General features: G+C 30.0%; 1 protein-coding gene across 1 annotated transcript in view; it reads right to left on the minus strand.

Annotated features, from left to right (window-relative positions):
• LOC136978534 (muscle-specific protein 300 kDa-like) overlaps nucleotides 1-20,555 on the minus strand; it is a 232,983-nt gene that overhangs the window by 114,144 nt on the left and 98,284 nt on the right. Inside the window, 5 exon segments of the mRNA XM_067274254.1 lie at nucleotides 7,490-7,816; nucleotides 7,917-8,106; nucleotides 8,488-8,621; nucleotides 8,797-9,114; nucleotides 13,103-13,435. Coding sequence (XP_067130355.1) covers nucleotides 7,490-7,816; nucleotides 7,917-8,106; nucleotides 8,488-8,621; nucleotides 8,797-9,114; nucleotides 13,103-13,435 — 1,302 coding nt within the window.

Genomic DNA, 20,555 nt, shown 5'->3' on the forward strand with positions numbered 1-20,555 from the left:
ACTAACAAAATTAAATCCTATTACAATTATTTTCTTCATGACAATTACATTTTGATTCTTAAGTTCACTAACATATACAATTAAACTACCCAGATACATGCCTTCTTACCAACAATAGAAGTTTTTCTTACTAATTTTGTAATATACATGCACTTCATTCTTAAATGATGATAGAGAAGTGGAATCACATAGAAGACGGAGGGAACCAAATCCATGGAATGTGCGTGGCTTGTTAGGATTGCTAATTTCACTCAAACACAGAAAAATTAAAAAATAATGTCCTTAAACAGTATGTCTGGCTGGTATATACATCTGCAGCAAGTTTTTTTTATTTTCAAATTCTGCACAGTTTGATGGGAACAGATTCTGCCAGTACAAGTTCTTCCTTCAATTCCAACAGGTTTTTTAGTTCAGATCCTAAGTCTCATTGCATGTTCCATCTCAAGTACCAATCAATTCTACCACATTCAAGACTCAGGACAAGGAAAAGAAAAGTGCTTCACTCATGTCCTCACAGGTTTTTATATCCTTCCCTGGAGGGTATCCCTTGCCTAAACATGTGTCCCCTCCATCCAATCCAGTTGCCAGTCTTTGCACGGGTTTTCAAGAAGGGCAATACATAAAACAAAATGGAAAGATGGGATAGAATTAAAGAGTGAAGAGAAATCTCGGATGAAAAGGAAGGAACAGTGCAGAGCACTATATCTTATAAAGATATGCAAAAATTCCAAATGGTTGCAAAAATAGCAAATTTTTGGTGGGCAATCAAAAAATGGTCCAATTTTCAAAACCCTATTTCTGAAAATTACAATTCAATAGTCACCTGCATATGGTTCTATACCCAGAAAATTACGTATCCATCAGCTTATTTTTTGTAAAGGGGACACTATCATAGCACCAAGTAATTTGAAAAATAACTTTCATATAGCCTTCTATATGTGACGGGCGAAAGGACGAAGGTGTTCAATCAAAACTTCAAATTTTTTTTTCTCCACCATTTTTATCACAAGATCAGTTGGAAACCCATAAAAACTTATTTCCCACGAACTTGCTTCCTCGTTGAGGATGACCCATCCTCGGGACATATGCCACCAGGAACTTTTAGAAGAAATTTACGTATTGGACGCCCGACCCTCATGGAAAAAACCCGAGTGAAAAAAATAAAACGAACGAACGATGACGAACCCGTCAGTCGTCGTTTAGTTATCAGGACAATAATCCGGACTCTTCCTGCCATCTTCCGAACCAAGACCCTTGTGGAATTACACCAAGACCATAGTGCGGATTATCTTGTGAACTGTTCCTTCAAATCGTGATTCTCCATGGATCGTATCATCGCAAGGATACCCGATGCCGGCTCCAAGACTCTCTAAGGTATTTACCAACTCGCAAATCGTTTGTAAACTCTCTCTCTCCGCGTATCTAAAATTACATCCATATTAGCGATGCGTCTTATTGTACTTTTGTTATACTCCCTTATTAAAATTAGCCTTGTTACTTAGCCGGTGTCTTGAGTGACTCACTTCCTCGGTTCTCCTACCTCCACCTCTACTGCAAACGAACCCGCTCGTGCGACGAAAAACCCTCTGCGTCGCGATTTCCGAGTCTCGACTGACTCAGTGGTGTCACATCCTGACGAGGGGTCAAAGAGACCCGGCCCTCCGGTCACAGTGGTGTCAGAGCGGGATCACTTTTTCGGCAGAAAGTGAATTAAAATGGAGACAAGAGGTGAAGGCCAAGCGCGAGGAGAAACGGCAGGAAGTACGGCAGCAGGCGGATTAGGGGGCATGATTCCATTAATACCCTCCTTTGCGGGAGAAATAGAGGGGCTTAAGGTCGCTGATTTCTTCGAGTCCTTAGACAAAATTGCAAAACTAACGAGTTGGACTAAAGCCCAGTGTCTGGGAATCGCAAAACTAAAGGTAACGGAGATAGCCCGAGATTTTGCGTGGAAGGATGCAAAGATGAAGGAGGTCAAAACCTATGACGAATTCAAAAGACTAATGATGAAGAGATTTGAGAGGGTGCCCATGTCGTTACGGTTGCAAAAATTTCATGCCTGCATCCAAGCGTGAGATGAGGATGTGCAAACCTATGCGGTTCGATTACAAACCTTAGCAATGGACACAATGGTAGAACAAACTAGCGGGGACGCTCAAGAAAGGAAAGTTATTAGAAGATGTCAACAAAAGGAACGAGATGAAAGAATATTAGTGCAATTTCTTCATGGATTAAATGACCGCATAAAGAGACCCGTGATGTCACGTGATCCTGATACGTTCGATAAGGCGGTACAGGCTGCTATAAGCGAAGAAACCATAGAACAATTAACGGCCAAATCACGAGCAATAGTTAGAAGTATAAATAATCCTACCGATTCGAAGCAGGACCATAATAGTACAACTCCTAAGCCATTAGAGGAAACTTTAGCGGAGATACAGAAGCAATTACAACGATTAGGAACTCAAGAAAGGAGTCAGGGAGACCCGCCACGCAGAAACCCCAGATTCTGGCGCCCTAGAGCATATGGCGAGTCCCGATCCCAATACCCAGTTCGAGGGCGACTAGACGACGACTCCCAAGGGCCCCAATATCCTCCTTTAGATCGAAATAGGACCGAGAACAGAGATGCTACATATGCTCCCCGATATGGGACTAGAAATATACACAGGGGGTCGCAACTCGAAAGAAGGAAAGCCAACTCCCGACCACCCAAAAAACTGACATATGGGTGAATTAGTAAGGTAAATTGGCGGCAACGCATGAGGGATACTTACCGAGAATTTCCTGGAAGGGAAGGATACCGAAACGTGCAAGGGCCGACCGCAGGAGACTCATACCTCTCCCAAAAGGGAATGCCTTCATGGTTCAGAAGTACGGGAAAAATCCGAGCATTCAATCGAGATTCCGAGCCCAATCTCTCGTGTAACATAAACGGATGTATACCGGTAATAAACCGGTATCTATGGCTTATCTAGCCATAGATACCGGGTCCAAAGTCACCCTTATATCTCGATCGTTAGCACACAGAGTGACCCCGATAGAACGGAACTGGAGTAGGGAAGAGACTCTGTTTCAAAGTGTTCCGGGCCATGGCATAGTCACCTACGGAGCCATAAAAGTTCAATTCGACATAGGCCCTTTGCAATTTTCTCACTCGTGTTATGTGGTGGATGATCAGATTACACACCCGTGTGATGGACTTTTAGGAAGAGATATTATTACCGCGAAACAGTTGACGATTTGTCTGGCAAGAGAAACATTCATCCTCCCAGGAGGGGAGGAAGTCCCATTTCAACAAGCCTCCAATTCAAATGACTCCAATCTCGTAGCGCCAGGAGAGAGAGGACGACCTCGTAGAGTCGCACAGGTCCCATCCAAAGGTTACTCGAGTCGTAATCGACCAATACCCCAAGTTAGCAAGGATCAGAAAAAACCCTTTGATTCCGAACAACTTTGAGAGGTATGTCTGGTGGCAGATTGTAATCTTCCCCCGAGATCCGAAATAATTACGGTGGCCAACGTATCAGGAATAAGCAAAAAGGGTCAAATCGGGGTTATAGAGTCCTCCACTGGTAGTCAAGAGGGGGTTATAGGGACCGATATCCTGGCAAAAACCATGAAAGACGGACAAGTGCCGGTCCGCATAACCAACTTCTCCACTCAACTGAGAAAACTGGCGAAAGGCGAAAGGGTAGGAATCTTCTTGAGGGCAGTAGAAGACAAACTTCCTACAATGCCCAGTCCTCTCAACAAATCTAGTACCTCCAATCTTACCAAGGAAGAGTTCGGTCAATTATTCGACTGGTCCCACATTGAGAAAACCCAGAAACAGCCTTTATTAGACCTTTTATACAAATATCAACAAGTCTTTGCCACTCACGATTATGATTTGGGGTATTGTCAAGTAGTGGAGCACGAAATTAATACGGGAGAGGCTTCTCCCATATATCAACCTCCCTATCGAATACCATACGCTCAAAGAGAGAAAATGAACGAAATCATTGACGAATTACTAGATCATGGAATCATATCACACTCGAAATCACCCTGGTCAGCTCCAGCGTTATTGGTCAAAAAGAAAGAGCCAGGGCTATGGCGCCTAGTAATAGATTACCGCAAGCTCAACAAAGTTACCAAGACAGACCCATATCCATTGCCCTTGGTCCAGGAAGCCCTCAGTTTGATGGGACAGGCAAAATATTTCTCAACAATGGACACCCTTTCGGGGTTCTGGCAATTGGCCCTGAGAGACAAAGAAAAGTCTGTGTTTTCTAGCCCTGACAGTCCTTATCATTGGAATCGGATGCCCATGGGTCTTTGCGGAAGCCCTGCATCCTGGCAACGGGCTGCAGACTTCATTCTTCATGGATTAAAGGGAAAAACTTGCCTCGTCTATATGGACGATATCTTGACTTTTAGTTCGGACTTCCAAACTCATCTCCACCGACTAGAGCAAATCTTTCAGCGTCTTGCCGCCGCGGGCTTAAAATTAAAACCAAAAAAGTGCCATTTCTTGCAGCGACAAATTAAATTCTTGGGCCATGACGTGTCCGACGAAGGGATAAGACCAGATCCCGACAAAATCCAGTGCGTATTGACTTTCCCGAGACCTGCCAACAAACATGATATTAAGTCATTTTTAGGGTTAACGGGATATTATCGGCGTCACATAAAATCGTATGCAGATATCGCAAAACGCCTGACAGATTTATTGAAAAATGACAGTCCATTTCAGTGAGGAGAAGAACAAGACCGAAGTTTCTAAAGACTGAAGGAAATTATTACCTCGGCCCCACTTTTAAAATCCCCCGATTTTACCAAGCCTTTCTTGTTAGCCACAGATGCTTCTAATGAGGCCATAGGGGCAGTATTATCACAAGAGGATGAAAGAGGAGAAATGCCGATTGCTTACGCCAGTCGGATATTGCGGAAAGCCGAGAAAAATTATAGTACAACCGAGAAAGAATGCCTTGCGGTTGTCTGGGCTACCAAATATTTCAAGACCTATTACCTGTTACATAATTGATTAGGGAATAAATTCTTTACATCATTTGAAAAATAAATGTTTATATATATATAAAATTTTTTTTGTTTTTTTTTGTACAAATCATTTTATTTATAATAAATTATATATTTATTTCATGTTTACTTTTTAACTATTGTAATATTTTGCAAATGCACTACTTAAAATTACAATATATATTTTAGTAACTTACTATTTATTCAGATTAACATTATATGAATAAATACTTATAAACGAATTATAAATTTATTTATAATTTATAATATTTTCTATTATCGTTAAGACAATACAGTAAGACCCCGCTTAACGCTGTTTCGGTATTACGCAGTAGTATTGGAATTACCTGAGATCACACACAGTGTTGGGATCAAGGCATAATATCAAATTTTAAAGCTTGTTATCTGTGGCGGACATTCCGACAACTGATTGATAAAACAGATGGAGCAGATAAACAATCCATTAGAGATTTTTGGAAAAAACTATAGTATCATGGATGCTGTAGACAACATCAATCTTTCCTGGAATGAGGTGACCGAGAAATGTTTTAAAAGGAGTATGGAAGAATGTATGGCCGGAGCTAAGCAAAAATGTTGACACAAGAGAATCCATTGTTGATGTCGACGAAATTGTCAAGCTAGCTAATGAAACAGGTTAGATAATATAAATGTGCAGGATATTGAAGAATTATTGCAAGTTACAACTGGAGAAAGTTTTTCCAATGACGATCTTAAAGAATTAGTAGAACAACAGGTGCATGAAGATGAGGAAATTAGCATTTCTGAAGATGAGGAACAAAAGGAAATTTCAATGGATTTTCTAAAAAAAACGTTTAGCCAGTATAATGGAAATAATGGATCAGTTTATACAAAATGATTTCAATTTTGATAAAAGTTCAAAGGCATGTCATGGACGCGATGTCTTGCTATCAACAACTGCTTGCTGAACGAAACAGGAAAAGGCAAACGACGTTAGATGACTTCCTCACAAAGAAACAAAAGATGTCAAATGAGGAAGAGCCTTCCTCATCACAAACATAACTTCTTTACTCAAACTTTTTTTTTATTTTCATGAATGTTTTATGAATAAATTTCAATATTAGCAATAAATAAGTCTATAATTAATGCAGCAAAAAGGATTTAACAATAAATGTTACAAAATAAAACAAAAAAAAAATTGATAAATTTTCCTATTCTCTGTTCTGTTTCACGTATCCCCCTTATTTACATGTTAAGATGACCCCATTTAACGCTGTTTCGTTTAGTGCTCTGTCATCTAGGAACGCATCCCCCGCATTAAGCGAGGTCTTACTGTATTTTCAAATTTTGTGATAAATTGTAAAATTTTTTCTTATTAGTCAGTTTGGTTGTGATTGTAATTAAAAGTAAAAATCTTATGTTATTGATTAGATGAAATTCAACTATTCATTCTTATAAATTTTATTATTATATATTTATTTATATTGTGTTTTAACAGTGTTTATTATTTATAAATCTTAGATTAAAGTAACTGATACAATTAAACTTTACTGAAATATATGCTCAATATTTATACTTAATTTTGTTCTATTTGTAATTAGAAAGCATTCATTTAACATTAACCTTTGTCATAGATTTTATGCTCAGTAAGAATTGTTTTAGTAGCATTTATAATATTAAAATAACGACAATAAAATAATATATATATCAACAAATTTTTTAGAAAGTAGTAATATAGTAACACACGTGGCAAATTCTCACTATAAATACAACAGGATGCTAAAATTTTAGATATAAATAGTTTTTAAACTAAACTGGCTCAAGAATTTAACCAGAATAATGCCTTGTAAACAGAAATGATTAATTTTAAATATGCAGATTAAACAATTTCTTCCAGTAGACAAATAGGTCATGAAGTATCATATTAATTATGTTTAAATTTATAAACAAACTTTATCTTAAAGGTTATAATTTTATGTAATTTTTAATTTTTCTCTATAGTCTCATAATCCAAATTTATAAACAGCTCAAATTTAAATAAAAAACTAGTGATTGTCATTATGCTAGGATGACAATTTGACACTACCAAGTAACCTAAATTTTCAGACTAACAACTATAGTCAACAAATTTTCAGCTGTCCTCATTTATTTCATTTCTTAATTTAGAACTATTACAATGTTTGTAACTTAGATTAATTTTATATTAAAATTTATAAGCAATATATTTTTCAAATAAATAAGATAAAGTTTTAAAAATAAAATTTATAACAAAATAAAATCTAGTTAAAACTTTATCAGTTTATATATTTAAGTGATAGTTGGAATGTAGCCAATATATATTCCTAGAAATGCTGACAACAGCATATCAGATTAAATAATAGGTTTCCTAAGCAAACTTAAATTTAAATAAACTATAAATTTAATGTGATTTAAAGATTCAATCAAATGTTTTTCAAATTCAATAAAATTAAGTTTTATTTATATTTACTTTTATATTAGATAACTGCTGTTCTAATCCGTCTAGTTCAAGCTGTTGAGAAGTTTCACTCTTAACTCTTGCTTCCATGTCTCGTAACCAAGATCCAAGATTTTCATATATCTGATCATATTTCTGCCATAAATCTAATGTATGTCGAAGATGGCCTTTGGTAACTGTAACTTTTTGTTTAAATGCAGTCCATTCAGCTCTAACTTGATCAATTTCTACTTGTATTTCTTGATGCCTTTCAGGTGAAATAACTTGAAACATTGCACCGGTTGTATTTTCTAAAAGCAATTTCTTTTTTTCACCTTGATCCATACTATTTTCTACTTCCTGTAAGTAAAATACAGTAATTAGATTAATCAGCAATTTGATTATGAAAGTGCTTAAAGTTTTATAGACAAAATTATTCTGATGTTATTATGTATTTTACCTCTAAAGCAGCCATTTTTGTTTCCAAGCTAAATCTGTCACCAACTAAGTCTGGATTACACCATGCTGTCTTTTCAGTGTATGTAGCTAACCATCTCTGAAATTCATTCAAAGCACTCTGATATCGACGATCCAAAACAGAAAATAGTGAAGACGAAACTTTATTAACTTGTCCTTTTAATTTTTCATATCTGAAAAATTTAACATTTTAAATCAATTAAAACCCAATAATTTCAATATAAATTATAAATATAATGTTAACTTAAAGATAAAAATATTTTTGAATTGCATACGTTTCAACATATTCAATTCAGAAATATTTTTATCTTTTATGTAAATGTGATAAATTAAAATGTTAAAAATAAGTTTTATTAATGAATATAAAAATAAAACAGAAAGAAAAATAAAAATAAAATCAACATTTACACAAATAAACTATAACAAACACAACTAAAAACTTACAATACTTAAAACGATTATATTAAGACATAAATTCATATTAGAAAAGGCTGCTGATGTTAACTAGTGCTAAACATTATACAAGAATATAAGGAATGGAACAGAACAGTAACCTCTTTTGCAAGTGAGCAGCCTCCTTTTGCAATTGGCTGACATCCAATGACGGATGTTTATGCTTCAATTCGTGAATACCGGTTTCTATTTTTTTCAAGTCGTGTGCACGATCATTAATTTCAATTTCATATCTCTGTAAGAGTTAAAATCAGTCAATTTTTCCATTTTTATTAAATTTATATCTCCAATTTTATTTAAAAATTCTTCTAATGCCTTTCGGATTAGGCAATATGCCAAGTTCAAAAAGGAAAACAGGAAAAAAACAAATTGGAGTAACAACCTCCTAACAGTAGACTAATTGTTCCTACCTTGCATCCTTCCAGACGGTGGAGTATTGTGTCATCGTCACCAGTTGTATCATCGCATTTTGTCACAGATTCTCTCATTTTCCTCAACCAATCACTGAAGCATTCTGCATCTTTACGAACTGATTCCTCTTCTGTGGATACCGTACCAAATGTCTTTTCCAACTGAAGAGCAAATTTTTCAGCTTCGTCAAAATGATTCTGAACCACATTTCTGAGAGATATAAGTGTAGGTATTTGCTGCATCTCATTCAATTTTTCTAAAGCTAGAACTTTAGCTAAAAGTCCTGAATGCATGTTTTGTTGACTAGGAAGTTCACTCTGAAATAATTTATTTATAAAATTATTAAAACAATGTATTTAAGGATTTTTATTTTAAAATGTAATAATTTATTAATTTAGGTATAATAAATATTATATTCAATATATTTACTTAAGTTATTGGAACTGAAACATTTTAAAGTATAATACAAGTTTCACAAATTATTTTCACATTACTAACAATATCCAAATTCCAAAATAAAATATTTTATTAAGCACTTTCACTTGTTACATTCAAAGCTTCTTCATAATGAGAGAACAATGGAATTCTAAACATTTCATTGTTCTTTCTATACATTCTGAAGAAGCTTGAATGTAACAAGTGAAAGTGATAATTAAATATTTTATTTTTGAATTTGAGTATTGTCGGTAATGTGAAAATAATTTGTGAAACAAACTTTGTCCAAAAGATAAAAATTATAATACATGACTATGTAATTATATGCTATCAAAATTAAAATATATGTCAAGGAAGGTTCATATTGAAGTTCTTTGATGTACTTAGTTTGTGAGACTAAGTAAATGCATTGCCAAGTAGGCCTATTGAACAAATAGCTACATCAGAAACAACAGGATTAAATAATTCTTGAATTAATAGAAGAAACAACCTCATGCAAGCAGTTTTATTTAGTTTCCTGTACTCAGCTAATATATCTATATAATCCAGTTTTCTTCCCGATACAAGTAAATTAAATATTAAATTATTTGGTCATTAAAATTGCCATAAAATGATGTGATATTATTCTTTAATAAAAATTCTTTCAGACATTAATTTTGTCCACTAGTGTAATTCTTTACAAATTATTATTTTCAAATTTAATTGTATATTTGGATTATAAATCATATGTATTGGTTATACCTTTTTGTTTTATTATTATTTTACAGCAGAGTCCCATACAATGCAGGGGATATGTTCTATATTACAGGAAATTGCATTATCAAGTCATGCATTATCAGATCTAGAAGTTGAAGAAGAAGATGTATACCTTTGGATGACAAAGTTAGAATTTTTTACGAGTACTAGTTGCAATTTTTTCATCACGTTATATGAATTTGTGTTACAGGAGAGCATGTTATACGAGAGTTCATAGTATATAAAATCTTATCTCATTGCATATTTACAAATTTTTTCTCCAAAAATTTGTTGAACTGCAGTTGTATATTTACTGTAAAATAAATCTATGAAAAATATTTTTATGATCTATTGACTATATTTTTACTGAAAGTAATTTTATTTGTATAAAGATCCAAAAATTTTACTTTTTCATTTTATCATTAAGGTACAGTATTAATTTTCTTTTCGTATGTTAGCTACATATTTAAATATCAAAATCATAGATTAACATCGTTACAAAGTAATACAATCAAAATTTAAAATAAATGAGCAATTATTTATTGTGACATTGTAACAATGCCGGGTTGCAATTTTTAATCATATTTTTAATTTATTTAATTTAAAATATCTACTCTCCACCTCAAATTAGTAGTGTCTTGCCCCTGAACATCATATTTTTCCTGCTAGCAATAGAGTCAGCCAAAGATAGGACAAACAGACATATAGCAGTAGGAATTTATAGGTGTACAATTTTTTCAAACTGCATCCCAATAAAAAATTCTTAATAAAAATAAAGATATTTTTTCCTTTCAGTTAACCAAGACAAATTAAAAAACTGATTAAAATATAATTAATGAAATACCTAAAAGTTGAGTCTGTCCTAGAAAAAATCAAGAAGTATTTTAGAAATCTAACTTTGCCCCAATTAGCCAACATTTTTTCACTCAAAGTTTAGTCTTACACACTTTTTAGGACTTTTTCTTCATTTATTCATTACTCTCGTATTACACATTAATTTCTTTAGCTTTACAAATTTTTATACGTGATGCTATTTTACTTTTTTAATCTTAACTCATGATTATAACACACACTTTTTATCTGAAAAATTTAATTTTGTATATTATTTTCTATTTACAAAATAATATACAATGATTTATTATCTATTATATATATTCAGATAAATTTTAATTTAATTAAAAAGTTATTTTTGTAGCAATTATTACGGAACAGATTTTCTGTTATAACCAATTACTTAACAATTTCTGTTAACAAATAACCGTAATCCAAATACATATTTAAAATAGTTCAAATTAAATTAAAAATTTGTTAAAATGTAAAAATCAAGTTTTTGTTTCTATGCTTCCAATTATTTTTATAGAAAGTTTTTAAATAAATATGAAGTTATCATATATCAGCTGCTAAAGAAAATATACTGACTAAACCAAACTAAAAATATATTTGAGTAAACAAATATTTTAAAAACTAATAATGGAGTTTGACCAAAATAATAATAATAATAATAAGTTAATAAAATTAATCAATTATAAATTTTTTTATTATCTAATGAACATCTTCAATTTCCTAAACAATTAAATAATCGTTAAATGTATGATTCATATTTGATTACTTTTGATATTTAAAGATATAGATTTATTATTATTCTAATAAGTACAATATATAAAAACAATTAAATAATTTTGAGTTTTTTTCTTTCTTTTTTTTTATTTACTTACAAAGTTTGAATAGACAATTCTAACTTCCACACGCATACCGGGGTGTGTATAATAAATAAAATTCAACTTACTCGAGCCTCTAACCGGTGTGAAAAATAAATAAATTTGAAGAAACAAACGTTTTCTGAACACCTTCCGTGTTCTTCATCAGGTAAATAGCTGGATTCCTTATTCCAGAACACCGTTATGAAATTTTAAAATAAAATAGATCAGGACTTTATTTTAAAATTTCGTAACAGTGTTCCGGAATAAGGAATCCAGCTATTTACCTGATGAAGAACATGGAAGGTGTTCAGAAAACATTTGTTTCTTCAAATTTATTTATTTTTCACACCAGTTAGAGGCTCGAGTAAGTTGAATTTTATTTATTATAGACAATTCTTTTAATATATAGGAAAAACCAGGTATAATATTTCTTCTTAGTAACATTCATATATTTAAAACATGCAAGGTCTACATATAAATAACATGACTATAATTACTATATTTCTAGTACATAATTTCATTCATTTGGAAGAAGAGCATCACAACTCAAAATACACCAATTTTTATTTTTTCAAAAAGTAATTTGCCAGATTTACAGGCTACTTTACCACTACTATTAATGATTATATATTACATAATTTGGTACTACAGGTAAGCATTAAATGCCATCTCTTATTAAATTTAATAATTACAGTTAAATTAATATATATTAAATAATTTAGAATATTCTGTTTATATATGTAAACAATTTGTTTTATGAAAAAATGGTCTTTTAGAATTTTTTTATTCCACAATAGCTGTATTTTTATATGAAAAATTACAGCTATTTTGGAATTGTTTTATGAAAAACAAAAAAAAATTTATGATTTTTGAGTTGTAATGCTCTTCTTCCAAACAAATGATATATATTTTATTTTTATCATTTCAAAATAATGCATTCCAACAAAAATTAAAATACATTTATAAACTACAGAGCTATTAAGAGTTAGAATGGAATTCAAAGCAAAACTGTTTGACAAGAATCTATATACATAAACACTATTTTAAATGTTAAAAATTATAAAATAATAAATAAATAAATATAAAATTTTTGGTTATTATCAAATATAAAATTAATAGTTTAAAAAATATATATATATTGTTTAATCAGAATGAGCTATGTTTAATAATCGTGCATTCAAGTATTGTAGGTCACTCCACTCCAGATAAGCCATTAAATTTCTATACAGGCCAAAATGTAATCCTAAAGTCCAAAATACATCTCAAATAAAAATAAATACGTGTACTTATTTGATATTTTCTATACATTAATAGAACTGTCAATATAGAATTCAATAAGATAACATTAATGCTATTTTAATTATTAAAAAAATAATAATAAATCTGAATTTAAATTTATTAATTTGAAATTACATAATTATATAAGAAAACTAACCTTATATTTTTCTAAAACTGTTTCGGCTTTTTGCTTGTTGGCAAAATTTTCTAATTGGTTATTCATTAGAGAACAAATATCAATCAGCCAAGTCATAATTTCTTCTTTTGCAGCTTCTATTTGTTTCCACAATACTACTTGAGATTCCAAATTTTGATATCTGTTTAAAACTGCATCTGATAAATTATGCCACTGCTTCAGTAAATCATCTTTTTCTTGTTCAAGAGAAGCTGTGTCAAAATTATTCAGAGAAGACAATTTCTCTATTAATTCCTTTGTCTTCTGTGTATAAACATCCATACTTCTGCACTGTGATTTCAATTCATTTGCAATCTGTATTACAAAAACATTATTATAAACTGTATTATACACTATTAATAAAAAATTTAAGTCTTGATTTTAATAATAATTATAACAATATCATATATCTTTAGTTATAAGCACAGAAATTTAATTTCATTACATACAAAATTGTGGCAACTTACAAATTTTTTCCGTTTATATACTACATTGAGTTTTAACTGATTATAATTATCTTTTTTTAAATTTTTTTTAAAAAAAATAAAAAATGTTTACAATGCCTTTCTACAATTTTTTAAAAATTTTGTAATTTTATTGATATGTAAATTATTGTGGGCAATTCTGATGGAAATCAACTTGCCTTTCACTGTTGACTCAACTGAACAATTACAACACAGCAGAACAAATTTTCAGTTAATAACAAAGGTTTTAATTTGTCACCAGAAAAAAGTTTTCTGTGATAAAAATGAGTAACTAATTTAAAAATAAAATGAAACCTTAGAGCTCCCTTAGAGATTAAGAAAAGGGAAATTCAATGACAAAAGGGAACATGTGCCCCAAGTGCTTCAATGTATGAGCACCCCTGGTAAGAATAGTAAGAGTAAGAATAATAAAGGAGAAATTAACTTTCCCTTCTAAGCAATATTATGGTGTAGTTAAATGGTTGCCTGAAAATGTTATATAAGGTATTCCACTTAATTCAACCAACCCTAAATTTAACAGTAGAATCCACTTATTGTAATCATTTTGGGATTTTCCTACAGTTATAATAATAACTGACTGTTAATATTGAACAAGTTAAGTAAATTAAACTACAATGGTCTAATTTACATAACTTAGTAGACCCCAAATAGTACAAATTCTGACATTAAAAGGATGTTAAAATAATTAAAAAATGTATAACTTGAAGATTTATTAATTATTTTTATGAATAGTTTACATGTTTTGGGACATTGGAATGATTCTGATAACATTAAACAACTGATAACAATAGGCACATTTCAATATGCATCAAACAGTGATTAGGTGAACTGCATTTTAGTACAATGTGTTTCAATATTCACCAGTGTAGTGACTGATGTACATCACACTTATCAGACTGTGGATATGATAAGCTTGATGGAGCAATATGGCCACCAACATGGTTATATTATTAATACCATTTTTTCTACTCATCTGTATTACCTGTTTAACCCAAAGTTATTTTGACAAAATATGTCTGCAAATGCCAATACAGCACCATTTGCCTCTACCATCTTGTTAGTTGTCAGACATTCCAGTAAAAGCTTATCAAATCATTCACTGGTGCATCGGTTGTGGCTGAGAGCGATGCATACTGGAATGTACCCAATATCTATTGTTACAATAAGTATATAATATATTTGAATAAACTTTAAATGCTTTGAATGATGATAATGAATAGGATAATAGGAATGTAATGATAAATAGGTGAAAATATCAAAACTCCAATTCAAACTCAAATTACAAGAAAACTACATTTTATTGGAATGAACTTTTAAATATTTAGAATCCAAGCACTTTCAAGTCTGTCTGGCTCATTTTCAAGGGCTTAATTACATCTAAAACAGCAATATAATGTTCTAAATCTATTTAGAATGTTAGCATTTAATACTGTTCTTTTAGCAGTAATTAAGCTCTTGAAAATGAGCCAGATAGGCTCAAAAGCAATTGAGTTCTAAATATTTAAAGCATAAAGTTAAATAGCACTTCTATGGTTAATTAAAGACTGTTTTCTTTCTTTTAAGATATTTTTTCTAAATTAAAGAGATAGAATATGTCAACTTCTTTCTGATGCATGTTAAATTAGTACAATAAACTCTTATGGTAATTGTGAAAATCCAAAATGTTTAGATATATTTCTATAAGAAATTTTAGGAATAGGATTAAGAATTTTTGAAAGATTCTATATATGAATATAAGTTTGGAAAAATATTTTAAGCTAAAAATCCAAATAAAAAATTCTAGATTGAATAAGCAGAAAAGAAGTTTTTCCCATTTATTCAGTTATGACAAAAGTTAAATTTTCTTATTCAAAAGTATTTGAATCAAAATGAAAATTGTTTTGTGATTTGAAAGGTATTTTAATAACATCCAGTTTATCATCCCATTCTCTGTTGCTGATCTGTGTGCTATTTGCCTGTTCTACTGTCTTCAGTTATATCTTATAACAAATAAAAGTATCAGCATACAATCACAAAAGCTAATACTATTTATTTATTATAAGGTAGTTCATATTTTTATCCAAATATCTTGTTCATTAATGCAAGATATGTTTTTTATTTTTTATTTTTTTGTTTTGTTTGGTGTCAAGACTTAGTGAATTTATAGACACTTGGCAAATTCATCTACTTTATCCATAATCTTAACAGAGATGCGTTTCGGGCTTTAGCCTCTCTTTAGTCTGTTACGTAATATACATGTGTTGCATCTGGTGGGCATCTGTCCGGCACCTTCCGCACTACATTTTTCCACTTACATTCCCCTCCCTGCTAATTTGACTGCTTCCGCCGCATTTCTCACAGCGTGTAACTTCTCCCTCCCGGAATGCTGCACACAGCCATGCCAACAAATATATAAATATACTTTTTATGATATTCTATTTAATAGTTGTAACCAGTTTTTATGAATTTTGATGCTTAGGTTCTTGTTACTTGTTAGGTTCTAAGCATTGAAATTCATAAAAGCTGGTTACAACTATTAAATAGAATATCATAAAAAGTATAGTTATATAGTTGTAGGCGTGGCTGTGTGCAGCATTCCGGGAGGGAGAAGTTACACGCTGTGAGAAATATGGGGGAAGCAGTCAAGTTAGCAGGGAGGGGAATGTAAGTGGGAAAACGTAGTGCAGAAGGTGCCGGACAGATGCCCACCAGATGCAACACACGTATATTACATAACATACTGAAGAGAGGCAAAAACACAAAATGCATCTCTGTAAAGATTATGGATAAAATAGATGAATTTGCCAAGTGTCTATAAATTCACCAAGTCGTGACACCAAACAAAACAAGAAAAAGAAGACACGGTTACGACAAAACAAATAAGCAAGATATGCTATTTTAAAATATTATATGCTATATATATTAATTTTTAAATGGTAAACTTTGTATTCTTTGCTAGTTATTTTCTAAATTGCCTGAAGAAGGCCTTTTAAATGACTGATAATGTTACTATGTAGTAAAATTACTTCACTGGACAAAGATATAAATTTTTTAATATAATAAATATCTTATTGGCCACATATTGATTTTTCAAATTTTCCTCGTGATTTCATAACTAGTAAACTTATATTTCTAACATATAAAATATCTTCAATAAAAAAATCAAATTCTTATACTGTATTCTTAAATGTTTTTTTGGAATTTATCAGTTTAACTTTCAGAAGCCCCAAGTGCTAGTAAAATATAATTGTAAAATTAAGAATAAAATAAAAATAATTTAAATCTTTTTCTTTATATTTCGAAAATAATAGCAAACATAACATTTACACAATCTTAAATGAACCTGCATATTCTATTTTATATTCATTGACGTTAGACTAACTTTTCATAATTTTTTGATTGCCGCAGATATTTTAATCACAGCTTATTTTATAAATTTTTTTTGAAATTTTGTCACAAAATGCACTGATCCTTCAAGTTATTTCTAAAATCATGCATAAAATTTTTACCCACTCTGCTTATCAGGACAATGGTGTTACTATTAATTTAATTTTTTTTAATCTATGCCTTTTATTATAAACTCACCCTTATAACTCTCTTTTTATGTATGCTTTATGTCTTTGTTTGTTATTAAATTATTTCTAACGTGAATCAAGTTTTTAGAATGCTAAATTCATCTTTGTTCAGGCATTAATATATATAGTATATAATGAAATACATGTTATGAATAAACTTATTTATTTAAAAAATTATAGCATAGCCACAAAAAAATATAAAATTCAAAAACAAATATTTCAGAATATATATATATAATTCTATGCTTAAATGTTCATTCAACTGAATATATAATTGATGACTTAATAGCAGTACAATAACATCTGATTAAATAAATTAAAAGACAATAGACAATATAACAGATGAGCTGTCAAGATCCTTAACGTCATTGTTCCTTAAACACTATACTTAACTATCACATCACATTGGAAAGAATCTGCAAAACATCAAGGTCAAGTTCAATCTTGTGAAGAAAAATGGTGTTACTCATCACAGCATTTAATGTTATTTTTTTAAAATTACTTTCATAAATATTTATAAATTCTCTAAAGTCTTATTTTTATAAACTTTTAAGAAGGATTCATGTTCCAGAAATAACTTTTAATCTGGAATCACAATATAAAATATAAACTTTCTTCTGTTAATGGCTTGCTTATGTGTTCTGAATATATTAATTAAAATCTGTTAAAAATAGTTTTTTAATTTTAATTACATGTTTGTATTTGTATACAAATATATTCAGACACAATCATATATAATTTTCGTGTAATTAATATATAAGGTTATAATCAATATGAAACATTTTAAAATAATTTAATTTTGAATTTTTGTATGATTAAAATATTTAATTTTTCAGAAATAGTTACTATTATGATTTTTAATATCAAATTTTTGAAATGGTAGTAACAAGTTGCTATCACGTAAAAAATTCAAAGTTAATTGATATTAAAATCATAATATTAGACATTTTAATATAACATCTGTTAAGTTTTATTATGTAGAAAACAAGATTTTTTATTAAAAGGAATCTTTATCATTGAAATATATCTAAATATTTAAACAATATTCTTAATTATTACATTACCTTTAGCTAAATCAAGTAGACAAACTCAGAAAGATGAAATTATTTTAAATTCTAGTTGAACTAAAATAAAAATATTTATGTACAGTACATTGATTAATAATTGTGAAATAAATATGTTATGGCTAAAGCCTGTGAATTGGATAAAGCTAGGATTAATCAGCTAATGTTAACTTTATCCAAGTCTTTTGGAAGCAATCAACTTGTAATACATGTTCCAAATTTGTACTGAATTTTTAATCTGACAAATCCTTAAATAAAAAAAAGACAAAATTCTGTATATTCAAATATTCTATTTTATTGTATTGTGTCATCAATAAAACTGTGTACTTCATATATTTTTCCATGGGTCATACGTTGAAAAACATTAGATTATAAATATAATTCAATTTTAAACAAATTAAATTTTCTGAAGTCATAAAATATTAGAAAAAACATTTAGAAATGAACCAAAGCTATTCTCCATTCTCAATAGAGTCATTTTTTTACAGATACACTAAACACTTTTAAGAGTTTCCAAGTATAAATTTAAGCAAAATAAACTAACTAATTTATGTTCAGAAGTAGTTTAAATTGTTTAATCAATTTGTAAAAAAAAGGTGCACTCTGAAGACAAACAATAAATCTTCAAAAATGTTTTACTTTAAAGGTTTTATGGCTTCTAAAAAATTAAAGTTTATGCACTATTTTGGCAGTTTATAAAATCTTTCTATAGACCTCGTTGTGTTCTATGCCAAATTTCCTGTTAAATGAAAAGACATTTTAATTCAAATGTCAACTGACACATCACTTAAATTCAATGAAAGTTTATTTTGAAAATAAACTTTGGAAGCTAGCCCATAATTAATATAAGGAAGTAAGTAAATTAACTATCAGAACTCATCTTTCGTTTCCATCGGTATTTTTTCATGTACAATACAAGATTTTCCAATATTTTATTGCTATAAAAATTAAGTGTGTTGTATTTCATAAATTCAGAATTGTGCCTTATTTTTGTAATTAACAAAATAATTCGTTCATTCATTGAATTTATTTTAGAAATTTGTTTATTATCTGAATATATATTCCATTGTGTAAAAGTTATAAATGTGTGATAAAATTATATCAATTATAAATCAGATCATTCAAAATTATCAATTTTAGTAATTTACATGATAACAATTTACATTTAAAATTATATGGTTATATGGTCAATCTACCAGATTATCTATCTGGCTCTATTATGGCTAATAACTAATTACCTACAAATCAATTGGTTAGAGGTAGGCAGTTAAGCTGCCATCTCTTGGTAAATTTAATAATTATTTAAATTAAAATCATTTTTAATTTAGAATATTATGGAAGAAAAAAATCGGCTTAGAACAGGACTCAAACCAGTAACTCCTGCTTACTATGTGGATGCATTGCCAGTTATATCTACATCTATCCAATCTTTGCAATACAAATATATTGGATAGTTGTCTATTATATACAAGGTTTTTCAAAAAAAATGTGCCGTAAGTTGTGCACAGAAATTTACAAAAACAAAGTATCAGGAGCAAGTGTATAGAGTACTGATTACATGATCTATCACTTAGGGTCTGCAATACTGCCAAACAGAAATTAATTGCACAAAATTCATATGTATGTTGAAATCATTTTCAACTAATGTAGGCCAAGCCCAGCTGCATGATCCTGTAACTAATTGGTATGTTGTGAGGATTGAAATTGTTCTTTTTATTACTTGATATGCACATGATAGCAAGAACACAACACATTGCCAGTTGTTTATTGTTATTTTTAGTTTTAATTAAATAAAATTAAACATAACAATAATAAAAACTGGTAATGTTTCATGTATTAAATAGAAAATTTGAATTTTCTATTTAATATATGAAATAGAAAAATTTGAAAAACTCTGTATATATATAGAATATAGTGATATGGTGATATGTTACAGTAAAATAAAATATTTCTTTTAGTTATATTGAAATAACATCATAACATATATATTACAGGTAAAGCCTGTGAATTGCATAAAATTAGGATTAACCAGCTAATGCTAATTTCTTTACGAGTGAAAATTGGTTGACTTATGTGAGAAATATCAAATGAGAACATGGAAAATATGTTAACAGTAACAAACACAGTTCACTGTAGAAAAAAATGCATGGCATTATTAGAGATATTTTTCTAAATAACTTCTTGAAATAATGTAATATTAGAATATTATACTGTCAGTCCTGAAAAATCTACTGTATGTATATTATTAAAAGTTTTGTTTTTTAACTGTTTTTAACCAATAGAATACAAAATCAGAAGAAAAAGGAAAACAAACAAAAAATTTTTATTAACA

This window comes from Centruroides vittatus, unplaced genomic scaffold, assembly GCF_030686945.1.
Source record: "Centruroides vittatus isolate TY-2023 unplaced genomic scaffold, ASM3068694v2 contig_546, whole genome shotgun sequence".
Classification (NCBI taxonomy): Eukaryota; Metazoa; Arthropoda; class Arachnida; order Scorpiones; family Buthidae; genus Centruroides; species Centruroides vittatus.